This window comes from Ictalurus punctatus, chromosome 16 (assembly GCF_001660625.3).
Source record: "Ictalurus punctatus breed USDA103 chromosome 16, Coco_2.0, whole genome shotgun sequence".
NCBI lineage: Eukaryota > Metazoa > Chordata > Actinopteri > Siluriformes > Ictaluridae > Ictalurus > Ictalurus punctatus.
In genome coordinates, this window is record NC_030431.2 from 22,265,849 (window position 1) to 22,285,582 (window position 19,734).

Below are 19,734 nucleotides of genomic sequence, written 5' to 3' on the forward strand. Positions count from 1 at the left end.
GGGCATTATATTTTAGTTCCTTTAAATGTGCTAGCCTGCAGAAATTAGGTCTGAGACTTTTCAAAGGCTCTTGCAAAAAGTGTAAGATTCTCAGCGAATACACAAGGCTGTGGTTTTTATTTCTATCTATAAACCAAAGGAAAAGGAAGCTGTGCACTGAAAATAAGCCCTATCGTAGCGAGCAAATCAGTCACAGGTCATGTTGAACCACAGATCTGAAAGCATGTGACAGATAATGATCACTAAAAGTCTTTAAAACCGTTCAGCAAGCTAAAAATAAATAAATAAAATAAGCCCAGCTACTTTAGCTATGCCACATGTACAGATATAAATAAGCGAACATTTGGAAGTCAGGCAAGAGGTGGGTGATGGTGGTGGGGGAATATGAAGTTAAAATAAAGGGGACAATTTGATATATGACGTTAGATTCATAATAAAGCAGATTTATTTATTTATTTATTTATTTATTTATTTATTTATTTAAAATCGCAGCCCAGGATCCTGAAAGAGCTCTTTGCTGTAAGGCCTTTGCCAGTATACGCAAATTAAACCAGACTGTAAACTTTAAACAGAATGTCTAATTTATTATTGCACACATACAGTAAAAACATCATGCATTATTTAAAACGTGTTCATGCGTATTGGATTTTAAAGGGATTTTTCTTCACGTTTGAACAGATTTGAAAGCTAATTAAAATTTTAGTTTTTTTTTTTTCTTCCCAATTTGGTATTTGGCCCGTTCCTTCCTAATGTCTAGTGCTTACCAGATGACAGCTACCAACCAGGGGTGAAGGGAAACATGTGCTCTCTCCAAGATGAAACCATGTTTTCAAACTGCTTCAGATCACACTTGATGGAAAGTGCCATCTGCCCTCTTCGGCATATATGAGCTCACAGATGCCCATAATTGGTTAGTGTCAGTCTGATTGAGAGAGTAATGCCATCCCTCACAACCAGAGAGAGCACAGTGAATTCTGTTCTCATTGACTCCATGTCACCTATTGGATGTAGGGATTGTAACTCGCGTCCTCCCAACAATATCATGAATGATTTTGAGTTTGCTTATCAACTGCGTGATTTGCTTACAACAATTCTGTTACTTTTCTCTATTGAATTTAGGTATTTATTTCCTGTTGTGGCTTTGCGGTGCTGTTTTAACTTTTGCGCATGTATGTTGCACTTCAGATTAAGATCAGACTACACTTTATTGAAACCAAGGGTGAATTGGTCATCTTTTCTGAATTGTCTTCAAAAGAGGTTTGCTTCTCCAAAATATTCATGTGTAAATAACACAAGTACTTTAAAAAATGGCGCAATGAGATAACAATACAGCTTCATGTCTTCAAAAAAACCACCTCCCAGTGAGTCCTTTATAGCTTCAGGACATCTCAAAACGTGTCACATGTCTTTTTCTGTAATGTATCAGCTTCTAATCGCGTGTGAGTTTCCTCAGAAATTCACCAAATTAGTTGACCTGAGTTTTCAAACTTAAAGGATTAAAATCCACCCTGAATGTCTCGAAATTCTTAACAATATCAATCATTAAAATTAAAACGTGATCTTCAGTGGATACTGACCTGATGGTCTATTTTTGCGTTGGTTTCCTACATTACCCACAATGCCTTTTGACAACCTACTGATAGTGGTGCCACTGGGAATTCATCTGTACTTAAGAGTGTGATGCAGCAGTGCTTTAGTCCTTTAGTCTTTTAGATCTGTACACTCTGTTCAAACATACAACAGCTAACGTTTTGCAGAAATGACCAACAAATTAGGAAGAAATTACCACCAGAATTACTAAACACATCACAAATATTTGAATATAAACATTTAATTTGTTTAATTAATGTTAACATGATTGTGTGAAAGGGTTTTCATTACAGGGAGTCATGCCCTGCCTGCCTCTTTCTATAATCATCTGTGATGCAAGGAATCTAGCATCTATTTACATATTTCTGCGCTGTAAATGTACTCCTTTCCCAGGGCTACTCATGTCCACTCGGAAGGCACACATACTTTCGGAAGGGAGATGGAGTTGGTTGTGGGGGAAGGAAAACACTTGTCAGTGTTACAGATGTTACAGTGTTACAATGTTGTCAGAATTACAGTACTGTAATTCTTCTTGCATCCAGCAGAGAGTGCTAAACACGATAAGTCTATTATATGGGCCAAAGAACATCTGCACAAACACCTGCACATGACGAAGTTTGGCAAGGGGTGAGATGTCAGGGCTTTTCGTATTGTACCACTGTTTTCATATTAATCTTCACTGAGATAGAGAGAAAAAGAAACGTTTGGATGAAGTATAAGCATATCACCCCAATTTTGGCTCTGTTTTGCAAGCATGAAGAGCAACGGTTCATGTTTTATGCACACACACACACACACACACACACACACACACACACACACACACACACATACACCCACTCATCTAACTATAGACATATATTCTTACAGGAAGTGACTTTAACAAGGTCACACACAAACACACACACCATAGCCACAAACTTCTGCAACCCAGTACATCAGAAAAAAAAGAGGAACACGACAAGAGGCATGAAGACACAGAAGCCAAATGAAGACACTGCAGGGGAGAAGAAGAGAAAGACAGACAAAGTGTGAGAGAGGAAAGCATAAATAGAAAAGGAAAGACAGATACGCTCGAGAGATAAAAGCGAGGGACAGAAAGAGACAGGAAGACACGGAGACTGCTGGTCTGATGAATGATGGAGGGAGACGTCAGAAAGAAAGGGATGCTCTACCAACAGCAACAGCGCTTTGGGAAGGTGAGACACAACCTGATAAATAAGCTGACAATAGTAAAAGTTATTTTAGGTTAGCGTGTTTGTTGCATAGTGTAACAATGTGTTCACGATAATGTCTGTTTGTGTTACACTGGGTCACAGGGCTTTAGTGGGTTAGTGTGTCTTTTATAGTCTTTGTGTGTTTTAAATCATGTTAGACTAGTATAATCTTGTAAATGTGGGACTTTAGAGTGTGTTACTAGTAAGTGACAAGTGACCATTAACTTCCTGTGTAAGTGTTCAAGACAGAGCCACTATTTCAGGGACAGAAAAGCGAAAAGTGGCACTGGACGTACAAATAAGTTAGGATTGTTCTGATGAGTTTTGATTAGATCCTATACAACATTTGTGGGAGCAATTCAAAGATCAAATATCAAAGATCAGATCTCATAAATCAGATCTCCTCCATTTATTTCTGAATCCATCCAGTTTGCAAATATTTCTTCTTGGCTCAGTAATGAATGGTATGTGTATGTGTGGTGCCACACCAACATAAAAATTGTGTCGGAAGGGCAAAACAAACTAGGGTAGTCTTTCAAATCACATACTTATGCATTATTTTAGACAGTTATTCAGTAACACTAACCAGTTTTTCAATTTCAGTGAGTGTTTGAATTTTAAAAACCTCTCATCGAGCCTTAAAACCATACCAAATGGTCCGTCATGTGCACTGGATCTTCTAAATTTGTCAAAACTTTTCAATATAAATTCGACACACAGCTCATGACAACAATCACGACGACAGCGGAACGTTTTTACGAGAGATAGAGATTGTTTAAGAATGTTAACATTTTACAGTTCGACTTGGAAACCTGACCTACCGTCTAGTAGATGTCACTTTTAATCCTGTAGAAATACATAAAGTAATTCTGCAACATTAAATGTAACTATTAAAAAGGATAAAAACAATGACATGTCATTCTTTAATTAGTAAAAAAAAAATGTAATCGGTGGCTGTGAGACATTTCCGGTCCTTCCTTAATAAGATAGCAATTTAAAAGTAATAAAGTAATAATATTTCATTAATTCAGTGTAAAGGCTGCATTCATCGACTCTACTATAAAAGAAAAGCTGCGCCAAAATCTTTTATAACTGCATTTCCTGCACTGTTTAACGATTTCTTTGGATTTATTGTTCTGATTTTCACCCGTTCATCTTTCCAGAGTTTAACAAGACAATTTTTACTTAGTATATGGTCATCTATGCTTTAATCTGCTGATATGTTGCCCCCTTATTGTTCCAGTATTCTATCATTTCATTAATATCTATGATTTCAATCATTCTGATTGGGTAATTATTCTACATGATCAGTTTTTTTTTTTTTTTTAAGAATATTTATTATTCTTTCTTCTTCTAAAAATGAAAAAGCAGAAGAAGTATAGTCATGGAAAACATGACTCATAAGTGTCTGTCGCTGTGTGTAAACAGCCTGAGGACATGTCCGGTGTAAAATGTGTGAACATTCACAGTTTCTAAAAAAAAAAAAAAGACACTCTGAGCCAGTGGGAATAAACATTGCTAAGTAGACGCATATCAGATAGTATTGACTTTCGGTGAGAATGAATGCAAGAAGGACAGGAATATGTGACAGTTTTGACCTTGTTGTCCCCAAAAGAAACTCTGCGTTTATAGGAAAAACTACAGGTTTAATTTTAAAAATAAATAAATAAACAATTCAAAAAAGTTTCCTTTTGATTGCTTAGGGTCAGGTTTAAGTGTAGTGATAGAACAAATTTTTGCTGCATTATTAATTATGTCTAAGGATACATAATTAATACAAAGATAGTAAGACAAGTGCGTGTGTTTGTGTGTGTGTGTGTGTGTGTGTGTGTTTGTTTGTGTGTGTGTGTGTGTGTGTGTGTTAGAAATGGAAGAAGGTATGGGCCGAGGCTGTAGCCGACAGCACGCACAGTGTCTCCCGTCTGGAGATCTTTGAGTTCAGCAAGTCCTCGATGAAGGAGAGTAAAAAACGGGCCGAGGGTAGGAAGGTGATCGTGATGAGGGATTGTGTCAAGATAACAGAAGGAGAGGCTGAGGGATGTCCAAAAGAATGCAGCACATTCCTGCTTGAAACTGCAGATAAGACCCACATGTTCGCCGCTCCGACCTCAGAGCTGCAAAGCTGGATCGTGGAGCTGTGCAAGCTGGCATTCCCTGTACGTACACTCTTTCAAAATATTTAAAAATAAAACAAAAAAAAAAACATTTTTTGTTCAATACCACAGTGGTTGTCCTACAGGCTTCTAGCCCAGATACTCATATTAGTGTGTATTATTATTATTATTATTATTATTATTATTATTATTATTATTATTATTATTATTATCATTATTGTCTTCTTGCCTTTTCCAGTTGAATCAGACTGAGTGTAGATCACAGAAGCAGGATCATCATCAACCTATAGAGATGGAGGAGAACACACTGTACGGCACCAGTGAGAGTGGTAAGACACACACACACACACACACACACACGTTTTTGTCCTTGTAAAAAATTTCCACTGACATCATTTTAATGCAGCTTTTTAATGCTATGATATATCAAAATTTCAGTAACCAAAAGCAAACATTTTGTCTCATGAAGTTTTCAAATAAAAGTTTTTTTTATTTAAAGCAGTTTTCCTCTTCCTTTGACCAGCCAAATGTCCCCACAAGGTCAAAACAGAGCCAGAGACAAGGACCCCACAAGACAGTTCTTGCCAGGTCTTAAAATCCAGCAGAGTGTACTTAAATGCCATTGTTATCCACATTTGTTTTTTTTTTTTTCATCGTTATCAGCTTTTGCAAAATACTGACTTTGTTTATATATATATATATATATATATATATATATATATATATATATATATATATATATATATATATATATATTTCCAGTGTGTGACTTTTCACTCTTTAAATAAGGAGTTGATTACATATTAAAAGCAGGACTGTTGACAAATATTCATACTTTCGCGCTGACTTTTTACCGAAAGTTGCAGTACGGAAAAACACAGGCCCCATGAAACAATATCTTGATGCTTTTCAAATGTACAGGAAGAAAAAGTGAACACAAAACAAAGTCATTCCTATCATCACTTGTTATAGCAGCTATAAACAGACTATCCCTCTCAGACCAGCCTCTATTTTTCTCTCCTGAAGATAATTAGACAAAGAATACACAGCTTGTCATGTTACCGAGAAACAACAAATCCCTCTGTCCTGAATTCTTCAAGTTACAGCTTTAACTCAGACTGTTACGATGCACTAACACTGGAGACTCCTTTCAAACATGCTAAATAAACCTCTACTTACATTCAACTTAACCATATTAACAATTACAATCCATTTAAGAGGGGCATCTGACATAGAAGTTGTGTTAGGTTACATATGATTGTCCTTGCGACTGGAACTATTGTCAGAGCTATTGTTATAGAAAATTACTCAACACCTTCTGGCCAATCAGATTTAAGAATTCGGTTAATGTGGTTAATAACTGATGGAATATTAAGAGCACTTAGTGGTGCACTGAAGATTCTCTTTCATAGACTCCTGTGGATAATACTGGCATTTGTGAACTTGTGTTTCATCATTTTCACTTCCACATCCTCAGGCCTGAGATGCTGGGCCACAGGTGTCCGAGCTTTATTCCATAAACTGGGTGGTGTGTTTTCTCCGTTCCCAGCTGGGTGTGTCTGCCGCGTATCTCAAACGAAATAGAAAACTAGACATGACTTTCTCTTCCTTATGGGGTCAACACACTCTACGACGTGAGAACTTAGTCTTTGGATGCCCTGAACCATTTAAGCTCATGTGTGATGAGTGAATTAAAATTGAACCAGCTCCTTATCAGTCCTGCAAGAATGGAAAGACGTGTTTGTTTGAAACAGGTTCTTTGTATGCAGTGACGTGAAAATGTGTGGAGAGGAAGTGAAGCCATTCTGTGGGTTCGACTACAAGTTAGGGAGACAGACGGAAAGAGAGAGAGAGAGAGACTGATGCACCATGAGAAAGAGGAAGAAGGAAAAAGAAGGTTAGGAAACTCAGTGAGTTTGTTGCGCACAGTACCCAGATAATAGACCATAAAAGTTGTCATGGTGGCTCTGCGGGTTGCTTTGCAGCCTCACAGCTCCAGGGTTCGACCCTGATCGCAGGTAATTGTCTGAGTGGTGTTTCACGTGTCCTCCAAATGAGTGTCCTTTATGTTCTCTGGCTTCCTCTTGTGAACTGGCAACGTGAAATTTCCCTGTTGTGAATGAATGTGTGAAAGTGCCTCCCGCCCAGTGTTCCCGGAATAGGCTTCAAATCCACCTCAACCCTGAGCAGGATGAAATACTTACTGAAGATAAATGAATGATGAATGAAGCAAACTTTTAATAAATGGAGCATCAAACTCTGGACCCTTTTTGCTTTCTATACTGTAGCAAAGAGGACAAAGGCATCAGAGTTCACCTCAGGTGTACAAATAGGAGCAAAAATATTCCTCTGGATGATGTTCCGGTGGTTCAGTGATATGATGTACCTTGCTCTGATCTTTCACCTCCATTTACTTCAACCTGCTTGGGTACTAGATCAGAGGTATTCAATCTGATGTAGCTGCAGGTTTTAATTCCAACCAGTCAGGAGCCACACCTGATTCCACCTGTTTAATCTGTTCATCTTTGCCCTCAATCGATTATCAGGCATGACTCCTGCTTAGTTGGGACAAAAGCCTGCAGTCACACCAGTTTGATTGATGGCCCCTTCACTAGGGAGTCAAGTATAAAGTGTATAACGCAGGAGTGAGGATCAATGTACAGTAAAACACTTTTACTTTTGCAGCAGGGATGAAAAATAGTATTTCTGTCTCGTCAGACTTGCTAAGGAAAGTGAATAGCCTGTTTATCGCTGCACTACGACGTGCTAATTGGACTCAGTAGTGGGTGTCTGTTTTCACTTGAAAAGTATTTCAGTTGAAAAGTAGCTTTACAGCACAAATGAATTTCACGCCTTAAAGTACCTTCCTTAAGTTGTGTGTTCTTCACAGACCGGTGAAGAAGGTTTATTGTGATAAACAGTACAAAGTGTGAAAATGTTAAAGTGGTGCGCTTTCACACTTGCAGCGTTTAGTCTGTTTGAATTGAATGCTGGTGCTTGGAAACGTTCGAATCCTGGTGCTTAAAGAAATTCCTTTAAGGTTCTGAGCCAGTGGTCACCAAACCTGTTCCTGAAGATCTACCTTCCTGAAGACTAGCTCCAACCCTAATCATGCCCAACTGACCATCTACAGTATATATTGCCTTAAGAAGTTCTTGATCAGCTAAAACAGGTGTGTTAGATTTTGGTTGGAGATGAAAAATGCAGAAAGGTAGATCTCAAAGAAGAATGTTGGTGACCACCACTGTAGGTTAAAAAGCTGCCACTGTTCGACCCTTGAGCGAGGCTTTTAACCTTCAGATTCAGTATGTTTACATGGACAACAATAATCCGATATTAACCCGATTAAGACGATACTCTGATTAAGAAACTTGCATGTAAACAGTGATTATTGTTGACCTTAATCCGATTAAAGTCACCTTAATCCGATTTACTCGAAGTAAACACAAATGGAATTAAGACGTGTGGAGTATTCCTGTTTTAGTTGCATTATCGACGTGCGTTACAGACCTGTACACACCTTAATCACGTTATTAACGTCGTGTGGGAGTTCTCACCGCATTTTGTGACAGGACACGTACACACACAGCAGCGCTCAACCGTCTGACGGCAAACAAGAGAGCACAGCTGCGTCCCAAACCGCGTACTTACCTACTATATAGTAGGCATAGTAAATGTATTTCGGTTACTATATAGTAGGTAAGTAACTAGTTTAGGATGCAGCCCACGGCTTCAAGCAGTCGTCTATTTGCACATATAGCACGACAAATAATTAACTGCACTTGAAGCTTTCGTGAAATTAAAAATGAACACTGTGTATATTATCATAACGAAGACAAACTGTATGTCGATACGTGAAATTCTGGAGGGAACGTCGGACGGCGTGGCGTGGTGACGTAATCACGTGTGCCGTTAATCGATCTCTGTTCTATAACATGTAAAACAGGAACACGTAAGGAATATTTTAAAAGCGACTCATGTAAACACCTTAATCAGAATACTGTCTTATTCAGAATAAAGTCAATAATTAGATTATTCTGTCCATGTAAACGTAGTCAGTGTTGTATCAAGTCTGACACTGTGCCCTGATCCCAACCACCGTCAGCTGTCCACAAACTTTTGACCATACAGTGTATTTACGGTTATTAAAATGTAAGTGAATGATTCCGTCTATAACCATTTCCATCAAGTCTATTTTTACAAACACTCACTTCCACTGCTTCATGATGCCTGCGCTCTTCATAAAGGATATAGTATTTTGTAAATGCATAAAATGTTACTTTGTGTTACCATGACGCCAAATATGACTTCTTTCTATAGTTCCGTTTTCATATACCCTACATTCTAATTGGATATGCAAATGACGATGAACCCATGAATATGCAAATATGTCTACACATCATCTGTTGACTTCTAGCAACTTTCTGATCACACTTAATATACTTTATAATGCGTCTCATTACAAAAAATTTGTGAAATTAAGCACCAGGGCTTCACCTAGGTAACTATAAATGTGGATCAATCTGGAGTAGATAAAGTTGAAAGGAACTAACCTGACTAATTATCTGAATGCTTTTGAAACAAAAGACATGCATAGTTGCCACTTCCTTCCTTGTCGGTTTGAGCGCGTATGCTACTCAAGCAGAAAATAGCATGCACAACCACAGAACAAACTTTATTTAGAGTCAGTTCAATCACACGCTCAAAACCAAACATCCAGCACAAGAGACATCTTGTATCAGACGTCTGCTTCGGGTGAGGCTGAAAAGCAATTACAGCTCAAGTCTCACATTGCTGTCTTTAATATGCAAAATGACTTTAGTCGATTACTTACGCTCTGTTGTTCAAACGTCTGTCTTAAATGGACCCGTGGTTTCCTCAGAGCTGTCTCATAGCAACAGTGTTTTGTATTGTACCCTTGATGACCAGAGATCATTGAGAGGCTTCTTAATTATTGATTTAACAATTGGTGCTGATGAACATTTTTCCAGTCACAATTCCACTCTCACACAGAACACACCGATAACGCTGTACACATATCCGAAAGTCTCAGGCTATTTCACTGGGTAGCAAAAAAGGATACAAATATTTTCTATTATTTTAGAATATATTTGTAACCCTTTCTATAAACGTCATTCATATTGTGTTATTTACAATGCATTCCTAATAAGTAGTACGTTATACACAGCTATAATTAACTGTGGTCATTCATTACACTGATTAGCCATCTTTATAAGCATTATGAATTGCATTATAAGCAGTATTCATAACACATTTTCTAACTCATTCAGAAGAAACCAGGCCTATATTTGTATAGCACATCATTAGTTTATGAGGAAATCAAGCTACACTACAAAAAATATCTTGAATATAGCCACATTTATCTAATATATCTTATGATGAGATTATTATAAATCAAATAAAATATTTATCAGCCTGTTTGTAGACGCTTTAACTCATTTGCTTCTTTGTAGAAATAAATGCTAAAAATGTATTTCATGCTTGAAAAAAAGCTGTCGAGAAACAAGTTTAATGATCCTATATTTGGTATATTATATCTTATAATAAGACAAGAAAAGATAAGATAAGATGGGGGGGTCGACTACCCCATGGTAGTCGACCCCTGCAGAACCCCCCCCCCACACACACACACACACACACACCTCCCCCCTGCACCCGCCATGGTTCTTCTGAATGTTGACAGTTGCACAATGTGGAAAGCTCACGGCCATTTGTGTCAAATTGTGCACACAGGACATATGTGTGTAAAGTGAGTTTGACAAGAATTTTGCTGTAATAAAAGACAGCATCAGAGAAAAGCTGTCTTAAAAAATGGACAGAGGGGGGAAAAAAACCTGTTGCTGAGCATCAGAGGATGAAATTAAAGAGCCGTGCAAAGGTGGAGAAAAATGCTTCCACTGAAAGAGCAAGCACCTGATTGAAGTGAAATCTTTTGCAGAGTAATCGCATCTCTGTCTCTCTGTCTCTCTGTCTCTCTCTCTCTCTCTCTCTCTCTCTCTCTCTCTGGGTGCAAAGGATTGTGAGCAAAAAGCAAGACAGGTGCAGACTCTGCCACAGCCTGATTATCTTTTCAGCTGTGTTTGGCACAAGAGCTGTGTATAACGGCTTGTCCGGATCTGCTGTCTGCAGGAATAACAGCATGGCAAAACACCTGGGAAGAGAAGAAGAAAAAAACATTAATAAGGCACATGTGTTTCATACAGACTGACAAGAAAAGAGAAAGGAAAGGTCAAGTTAGGAAAGGAAATTAGAGGAAGGGAAAGAAAAGGAAGGGACAGGGTAGAAAAATGAATTAAAGGAAAGGAAACTGGAAAGATAAAGAAAGGAACAGGCAGGTTAGGAAGGGACATTGGAGGAAAGGAAGGGGAAAGGAAAAGAAGGACTAGGGTAGAAAAGGAAAGTAAAGGAAACAGGAAAAGAAAGGAAAGGAAAGGGCAGGGTAGGAAAGGAAATTAAAGGAACGTCATGGGAACAGGAAAAAGGAAAGGAAACCAAAGGAAAGGAAAGAACGGGAAAGAAATGGGCAGGGTAGGAAAGGAAATTAAAGGAAACATGAAAGGAAAGGAAAGGAAAAGAAGGGCCAGGGTAAGAAAGCAAATTAAAAGAAAGTAAAGGAAACAGGACAAAGGAAAGGAAAGGAAAGGAAAGGAAAGGAAAGGAAAGGAAAAGAAGGGCCAGGGTAAGAAAGCAAATTAAAAGAAAGTAAAGGAAACAGGACAAAGGAAAGGAAAGGAAAGGAAAGGAAAGGAAAGGAAAGGAATGGGCAGGGTAGAAAGGAAATTAAAGGAAACATGAAAAGGAAGAAAAAGGAAGAACAGATAATACATTTTTGTTTGTACACTTTGGAGCACAAATGCTGGTCCTTTTCATTCTCTTAAGTGGAGTTTGGACCTTCAATTCTGAATGACAATGTTTATTATTATTATTATTATTATTATTATTATTATTACACATTCAGCAGTTATATGTTATATATATCATTAATCAGTTCAGTGTATTTTGTTAATTAACGAATGTTCTATTTTCTTTATTTTGTGTAGTGCGGGATTTCCTGGTAATTGCCGTTGCTACAGAGGCAGCATTACGGTGTGAGCTGTATGGAGAATACTTTCTCACACCACAACACGACTCTTTACTACTAAAGAACCGCAAAACGAAGCAGGTTCTCCTCACATGGCCATATCGCTTCGTCAGGAAATTTGGTCAAGACATGGTAAGTTAGTATAGAATTTCTCTTTCATGTTTAGGTTTTGTTTGGGTAAAAATGGCAGAGCACTCCTTGTTAAATGTGTTCATCTCTTTCAGTATTTTTTTTTCATGTTTCTGCATTGCTGGCATTTTCTACAGGAAGAAACGAGATATTCCCCTGAAATGCTCCATTTCTTTTCTTGCTCCCTAGCTGGCTTTTAATTTCGAAGCAGGTCGCAGGTGCGAGTCCGGTGAAGGCTACTTTGAGTTTGCCACGAATCATAGTGATCGCCTCTTCACAATCATCAGCGATGCTCTCAAGAAACTTCCAAAAGCGGAAACATCCGGAACAAGACCCAAAGATCAGCAATCCCACACACCTCCGGCGCAAATAAAGCATCCGAAGAAAAAACTGACCACAAGCTTTTCGTTAAACTCCATAAACTTGAGTGATAATCCCAGCAAAGACAACCAAGTGAAGAGCATCAAAAGCACTCCTCCTCTCTCAAGCAATGTCCAAGATCCAGTTTATGCTATGATTAGCAAATCAAACTTACACCCAAAGAGCACCAATGATTACAAGAACCAACAACTTGAGCCATTTCCTGAATTTGACACCCTCCCTGAGGACATTTTCGGTGTCATAGAAGACAAAGATCAGACGAACCCAGAGCGATTATCCATTCATACTGAATTTAAGGACGACAAAGCTGAAGCAGTTTACTCAGAAGTGGCAAATTATGCTGATTATGTGAGCAAGAATAAGGCTGTTGACAACATAGTAGATTTCTACAAACCTCATTCGCACAATCTAACTGTCTGCTCTGACCTCAACGACTCTCAAGCTGTAGGTTTCAACAAGGACTATAAGAACCAACAATCTGGTCCACCGTCTAATTTTCTGAAGCTTTCTAAGGACATACCCTGCATGAAGGAAGAAGAGCAGCTGGATATGTCTATGGAGCGATTAGCTATCCAGCGTATACCTAATGTCCATGGAGCTGAAATATACTCAGAAGTAACGGATTATTATGATGATTATGGGGACAATAAGGAGTCTGTGCACAATGAGGAAGATCAAGATTATATCTACCCACCTTGTGCATCTGATACACACTTCCAAATGGACCCCTCCAACCTTGAGGACTCTCAAGATGAGAGATTTTGGACCTATGATAATTTACCCAAAAGGTTATAGTATACTCTGCGATTGTTTTTTGTTGGCTCTTATTTATTCAAAAAAGTGATAGAACTGCCCCTCTCAGCATAAGAGATCCACTGAACCCCCTTACTCTAAGGGAGTGAGGAAAACAGAAGAACTTTTCTATTGGTCTATGTGACAGATTCACTCATCAACGTGTCAAGAATATGGCTCCAGAACATTAAAGTTCCACTAAAGAACACTGAAAACTAATTTGCTATAGCATGCTGTTTATCACCTCAACTTTGAGACGGTTGGCTCCAGATCCCTGATGATCAAATTAGCAATCAGAGTTCGGATGAGTGCTATTTATCATCGATTATTGACTTCATAACTCTTGTCATTGGTTACACTGATGATGTTTGAGGATTATTTCCATTATTTAGTTTTAATGATCATCTCTAAAGCCACGATGATCACCACCAGAGGCCTGGTCTTTTCATGGTGACAGAGTGCTAGATTTGTGACAACGAATTCCTTGGTTAAGAGTGGAATATAGTCTCGGTTAAGAATCTTGCCCGCACAGCCCTGATGATCATCTCCAAGTCTTTGATGATTGCCTACATGCCTGGATTCTCAATGATGGGCTGGAGTGTTAATGGTAGGATTAATGATGATCGCTCCAAAGCTCTGATGATTGGCTCCAGAACACTGACAAGCTGTTTCAAAGCACCAATGAATGACTCTAGAACCCTGAGCACTGATTACAGACTTTTGATAATCACTTTGTGAGCCCTAATGATGGGAACCTTGACAATCAATTACAGAGTATTAAAGATAATCTGGTTTTGATAATGAGTTTCAATGCTCATTTCCAGACCCATAGTGATTGACATCAGAAAATTGATTACCGATTACACTGATCATCAATCAGAACACTTATAATCAAAACTAAGGGGCTCAGGATCATCTCCAGAGTTTTGAAGATCATCTCCAGAGCCATGATGATTCATTTCAGAGTGTTGGTAATTTGCTTGAGAGATAAGACAGGCAGTGGAGCAATAATAATTGAGCTGAAAACAGGAGATATCAAGGACGCATTACTCACACAATCTTGAGTACAAATTCAAATTAATGTGAAATTATGCACAACTATTTCAAAACAATTTGGAATTCATATATATGGTTTATCATCACCATTTCGCTTCTCACCATATAACACACCTTTGGCTCATTGTTTCATCTTTATCATATTCCAACTAATGTACATATGTGAGGGGCTTGTTTCAGATACTTTGTTAAGTTCCTATGTTCCACAACTAGTTTAAACAATAAAAATATATCAGTTATCAGACTAATGGATGGATTTGAATGTGAATCTCTAAAATAAAAAGATCAACCTTGCCATTTTTAAACGATCTAAGAATTTCATTTCATAATATTACCATGCACTTTGTTGTGCAACCTGTAGAGGGCAATATCTGTCTCCTGATGCTTTATGGAGCAATAAGTTCTGAAGTAATTCTGAATACTGAATGGTGCATTTAGGGCCTAAATTACCACAGAATGATGCATTAGACACGATTCAGCAGAGACACAGATCACACAAACTGGCTGTTATTTTTGTGAGTTGCTCATAAATGGCACTTTCCTATAGTAATAAAATATATAAAATGTATGATTTGGCCACTCATGTATATATAAAACATACATCAATTGTATTTGAACAAGGCTGAGGTTTGTATATCAGTATAGGCTGCTGCATATCACAAAAAATAAATCAAATTATTATAATGCAGGCTTTTATGGTAACACCTTGCATATTTACTCAATATTGTTTGCAAGATATAAAAAGCATAGGCTAAATACAGTAAGTATGAAAGAGATACAGCAGGTTTACATTTATATAGGATTGTTCCAGTGACCATTCTGAGTGTTTAAATGCTCTTGACACCAGTTATGCTGGTTCTGGAGACTACATCATATATCGAGTTGATTTTATTGTTACTGTAACGCAGGGGTAGGCAATCTTATCCTTAAAGGTTTTCATTCCAACCAAGCAGAAGCCACACCTGAATCTATTGAAAGCCAAGATCAACTGATTAAACAGGTGGACTCAGGTTTGCCTCCTGCTCGGTTGTAATGAAAACCTGCACCCACACTGGCCCTTTCCGGATAAGATTGCCCAACCCTGCTCTAAAGTGTACTATTTCCTAGTTTAACTGTTGTAAGATGCCAAAACCCAAATCGAGAAGTGGGTTTAAAGCATTTTTACTTACTAGCAACTGTATTGCAAGTAAATTAAGTGAAGCCCTCATCATAGACTTCAGTAATCTGAGCTTTTCTTGTCAATCTCAAGATTGACTCATGGCACAGAATGCAGTTTTTTTTATTGGGATAATACTGATACACAAAACCACTGGCAAATACTGTGAAATTTGGCCATGGCCTAGAGTGGAGAAGAGTCACCTGTAAGAAACTGGCCACAGGGTATGTTATTTTCTCTAGCGCTCCACCTGCAAGAACAGTGAATGGATGAGGACAGTTGGTGTTGTCCTTGAAAGCTCCACTGGGGGCTTGGAAAAGAAGACATCATTCCAACATATTTCAAAGGACTCTATGTTCCTTATTGAAGCGACTACCTAATGGGCACTGATTGTTAGTTCTATAACCTCTTTAGGTAATGAGTTGATCTCTAGATGTAGGTCAAGTTCATGTACAAAAAAGTAAGCAGAACTGCACTGAAAAGAAATTAAATGTAACAAATGCAGGGAGATGCACACGAGTAAAGATAAGCTTTATTAAATGAACAACTAACAAACAAACAAAGGGAAGGAAACAAGGACTATAACAAGGCAAGACAAGAGAAGGCTAGGAAAACTTAACATAAATGCAAGCTACTCATGATACGAACCCAGCAACATAACAATAGCTATGTATCCACGTATGTATCCAATAGCATTGATGTATTTTTATATAAATTTTAGGATATCGCATAAAAAAATGCTGGATGGAAACACCAGATGCAAATAAAATATCCAAAATGCACATTAAAAACGTGTGTGCTCAATTGAGGTAGGTAATTTTTTTATTTGATAAGAAGACATGCACATAAACTACAAGGGAAACACATTTACCGAATAAATTCCTCGATGTGCATTAAAAAAGTCATGTGACTTTGCCTCAATAAATCATGTAATTGGATAATTGGCTCAGAAAAGTAAAAATGGAGGAGAGCGAGATGTGCCATTTTCCCCAGGAAGTACTGAGTTTGTTCTCTTGAACAGATGGGGTGGAAACGGTGCTATATTTCGCAACTGGGATGGAAACATAGCTAATAATGCTCAGTGGCTAAGGGAGAAACCTTGAGAGGAACCAGACTCAAAAGGGAACCCGTCATCAAATGGGTAACAACGGATAGCGTCATTATAAATAAATCCCTTCTATACACTAAAGTCAAAAAGTGCAACCAGGAAATTCATTACAGCTTTAACGTGAAGTCTATTTTGTCAAAGTTATCAGCTGTTCACTGATGGAGATTTGAGTGCAAAACTGTTATCATCATAGCATACCTGTTCATATGAACTCTGGTCCAAAGCCATCTTCATAATTTTTTAAGTGATACTATCCTCAGTAATCTCAATGATTTTAATGACCTTCAGGCTGTCCATGTGGGCCATCCTCAGCAGCAGCGGGGTGATTTCTAATTGATGTGAACTCCAATCAGTAGTAGTGCATCTTTTCCTAGAAGAGCACACCCTTAAATGTTTATTTCCTAGATAGCACGCAGTTGCATTCACTTTAATGGTTTAATGCAGTTGCATTCACCATTTCAACCACTGGCAAAATTGTACAACAGAAGTGACTGAAGTGATAAATAAACTTTGTAAATAGAGATTTATTCTGATGGTTTATGAAACTGTATATGTACAAATAATATTCCTGAATCAAGCAATGTTTGTGGTTTGGAGGAAATCGTGGTAATTTCATTTTGTTCCCTTTAACTGTTTTGCCCGTTGTCTCCAATGTTGAGTGTTTGTGTTATGATTGCGAATATGAATATGAATAAATGTCTCATCTTCTGATGAACCTGAAAGCAAGGATCACTCATCCATATTCATTAAAAGATATTTCTCAGGGAATGAAAAATAACTGAAATATGAAAGAAATCAAAATAAACTGGATAATGGTTTCCATTATTTCTGCCTACTCTTTTTTTTTTTGCTCATTATACAAGTTTACACATGGGTTATTCTGCTGAGCCTTTCTACTGAACTTCAGCTTTTCTGCTTTTTTCTGGTTCTTCTAAGGCATTAGGTGTTTAGCGGCATTCATTTATTTCCCATGGTTTTTCCTTTCTTTAATCACAGTCTTCATCTCATGAAATTTTTTTACTAACTGGATTAACTTAAGCATTTTTAGAAGATGGAAAAAAAAAAGCATGACCAGCACCTGCTCATATCCGATTCTCTAGTTTTCTCAATCTCTGCATTTATTTTTCTCTGCATTCTGCCATCCATTCTCTTTCTGCCTCATCAGGCTCTGTAACCATGCCTTCTGTAACTATGCCTCTAAAGCACTGATATTTATCTTCTCGGCTTTCAGATTCATCATGCTCCCTCATCCAGTTCTCTTCTGTTCTCCTTTACACAGTATAGAGAATCCTAGAGATCGGTGATCTTTATCGGCAGTGTGGGGCTCTGCAGTGCCTATTAATAAAGTTGATATATTTGTATAAACAAAACAAAAGGAAAATGAACATTTTCAATCATTTATTCAACAGAAATATCAATAGATGTGATATTCTTCAGTGGAAAAAGTACACCCTTGGCCTCAGAAACTGGTATTGCCCCCTTTGCAGAAATACCTTCTTGCAATTCTTTCTGTTGCAAGATGTTTGAGGGTTTTCGTGCATGTACTGCCCGTTTCAAATCCCCACACAACAATGGGATTCAAATCTGGGCTTTGACTAGCCCATTCCATAAGCCTATATTTTATCTTTTTGAGCCATTCCTTGGTGGATGTACTAGTGTGCTTAGGATCTTTATCCCTTTGAAAGGTCCACATTTGGTTCAACTTCAACTTTCGGACAGATGGCCTCACATTATCTTCAAGCACTCTTTGATATGATGCAGAATTCATAGTTGAATCAATGAAAGCAAGCTGTCCAGTTCCTCAGCAAATGAGTTGACCCCAAACATAACATTTCCACCACTCAGCAAACCCCTAGCCAGTTCAGGTATTTCATGTGTTCCAGCTCAAGCACATCTGGTGCAACAAATGAAGCCACTGATTAGTTGCATCAGGTGTGCTTGAGACAACACCTGTTTTGCATATTTATTCTGTTGTGAGGGATTCTATTCAGGGGGTTGAATAATTTTGATATCAGCTGTGTGTGTGTATGTGTGTGTGTATAAATAAATATAAATAAATAAATAAATAAATATATATATATATATATATATATATATATATATATATATATATATATATATATATATATATATATATATATATATGTGTGTGTGTGTGTGTGTGTGTGTGTGTGTGTGTGTGTTAAAGATGCACAAGGCTATTTTTCCCACTATCGGCCGCTAGTTTAAAAACATCCGATGATCAGAGCCGATTATATCCTGTCAATCAAAAGAGGGCTGGAAAGCACATCAATTTCGTGCTGTGTGTAAAGATGTCTCTTGTGTGGATTGACAAATAAACTCTCCGCACTGCTAAAATTTTACATTGGAAGTGAGCAGCAGTGAAGCGGGAGTTTCGGCGCCGAGTCAAAATTTTTTTCCTGCGCTATTCGCCCTGCGCACACTAAATTAAAGCACCACTTCACTGTTGAAAGATTTAAATGAAGATGAGTGACAAAAAAGTAGCATATATTGCATAGAAAAATATATTTGTAGAGTAGTATGTTTCATATCCAGTTAATGTTAATATGAGTTAATATCATCAATTTTTTTTTTTTTTATATTAGGCCTATATATGACCATTTTGATGTTGAATGATGAAGTAGAAATGCTTTTGTTTGTGGAGAGTGAATGTGAAGACTAACAGGAGGTTTTTTTTTTTAGAATTCAGTTAATGTTAATATGAATTCATAACATTCAATAAGTTAAGAAATCTTACTTTAGTCTTCAGAATTTAGTTCATGTTAATTAGAGTAACGTGTTTTGTGTTTCTGAGACCAGTTACTGTGAAACAACTTGTTGAAATGGAGAGAATAAAGTTTTTATTTTCATTTCTTAGAGAATTGTGGAATTAATTATTATTCATTTAAAAGAAGGCATAAAAGGCAGAACTATTGGTATCGATTATCCGTATCGGACGATATCTCTCTGTATAATTGGTTATTGGTATCAGCTGAGAAATTAGTATCAGTGCATATATACTTTTTTATGTAATTTAATTAAAAAAGTGGAACTGTCATATATTCTAGATTCATTACACATAAAGTGAA

The 19,734-nt window shown here is 37.6% G+C and overlaps 1 protein-coding gene across 1 annotated transcript; it reads left to right on the plus strand.

The window, feature by feature from the left end:
- The first annotated feature begins 2,472 nt into the window (after positions 1-2,472).
- LOC108277338 (docking protein 3) lies at positions 2,473-14,949 on the plus strand. The gene is made up of 5 exons (XM_017489977.3): positions 2,473-2,789; positions 4,673-4,963; positions 5,160-5,250; positions 11,983-12,155; positions 12,342-14,949. The coding sequence occupies exons 1-5, from the start codon at positions 2,727-2,729 to the stop codon at positions 13,326-13,328; spliced, it is 1,605 nt and encodes a 534-aa protein (XP_017345466.1). The 5' UTR covers positions 2,473-2,726; the 3' UTR covers positions 13,329-14,949.
- The last annotated feature ends 4,785 nt before the right edge of the window (positions 14,950-19,734 follow it).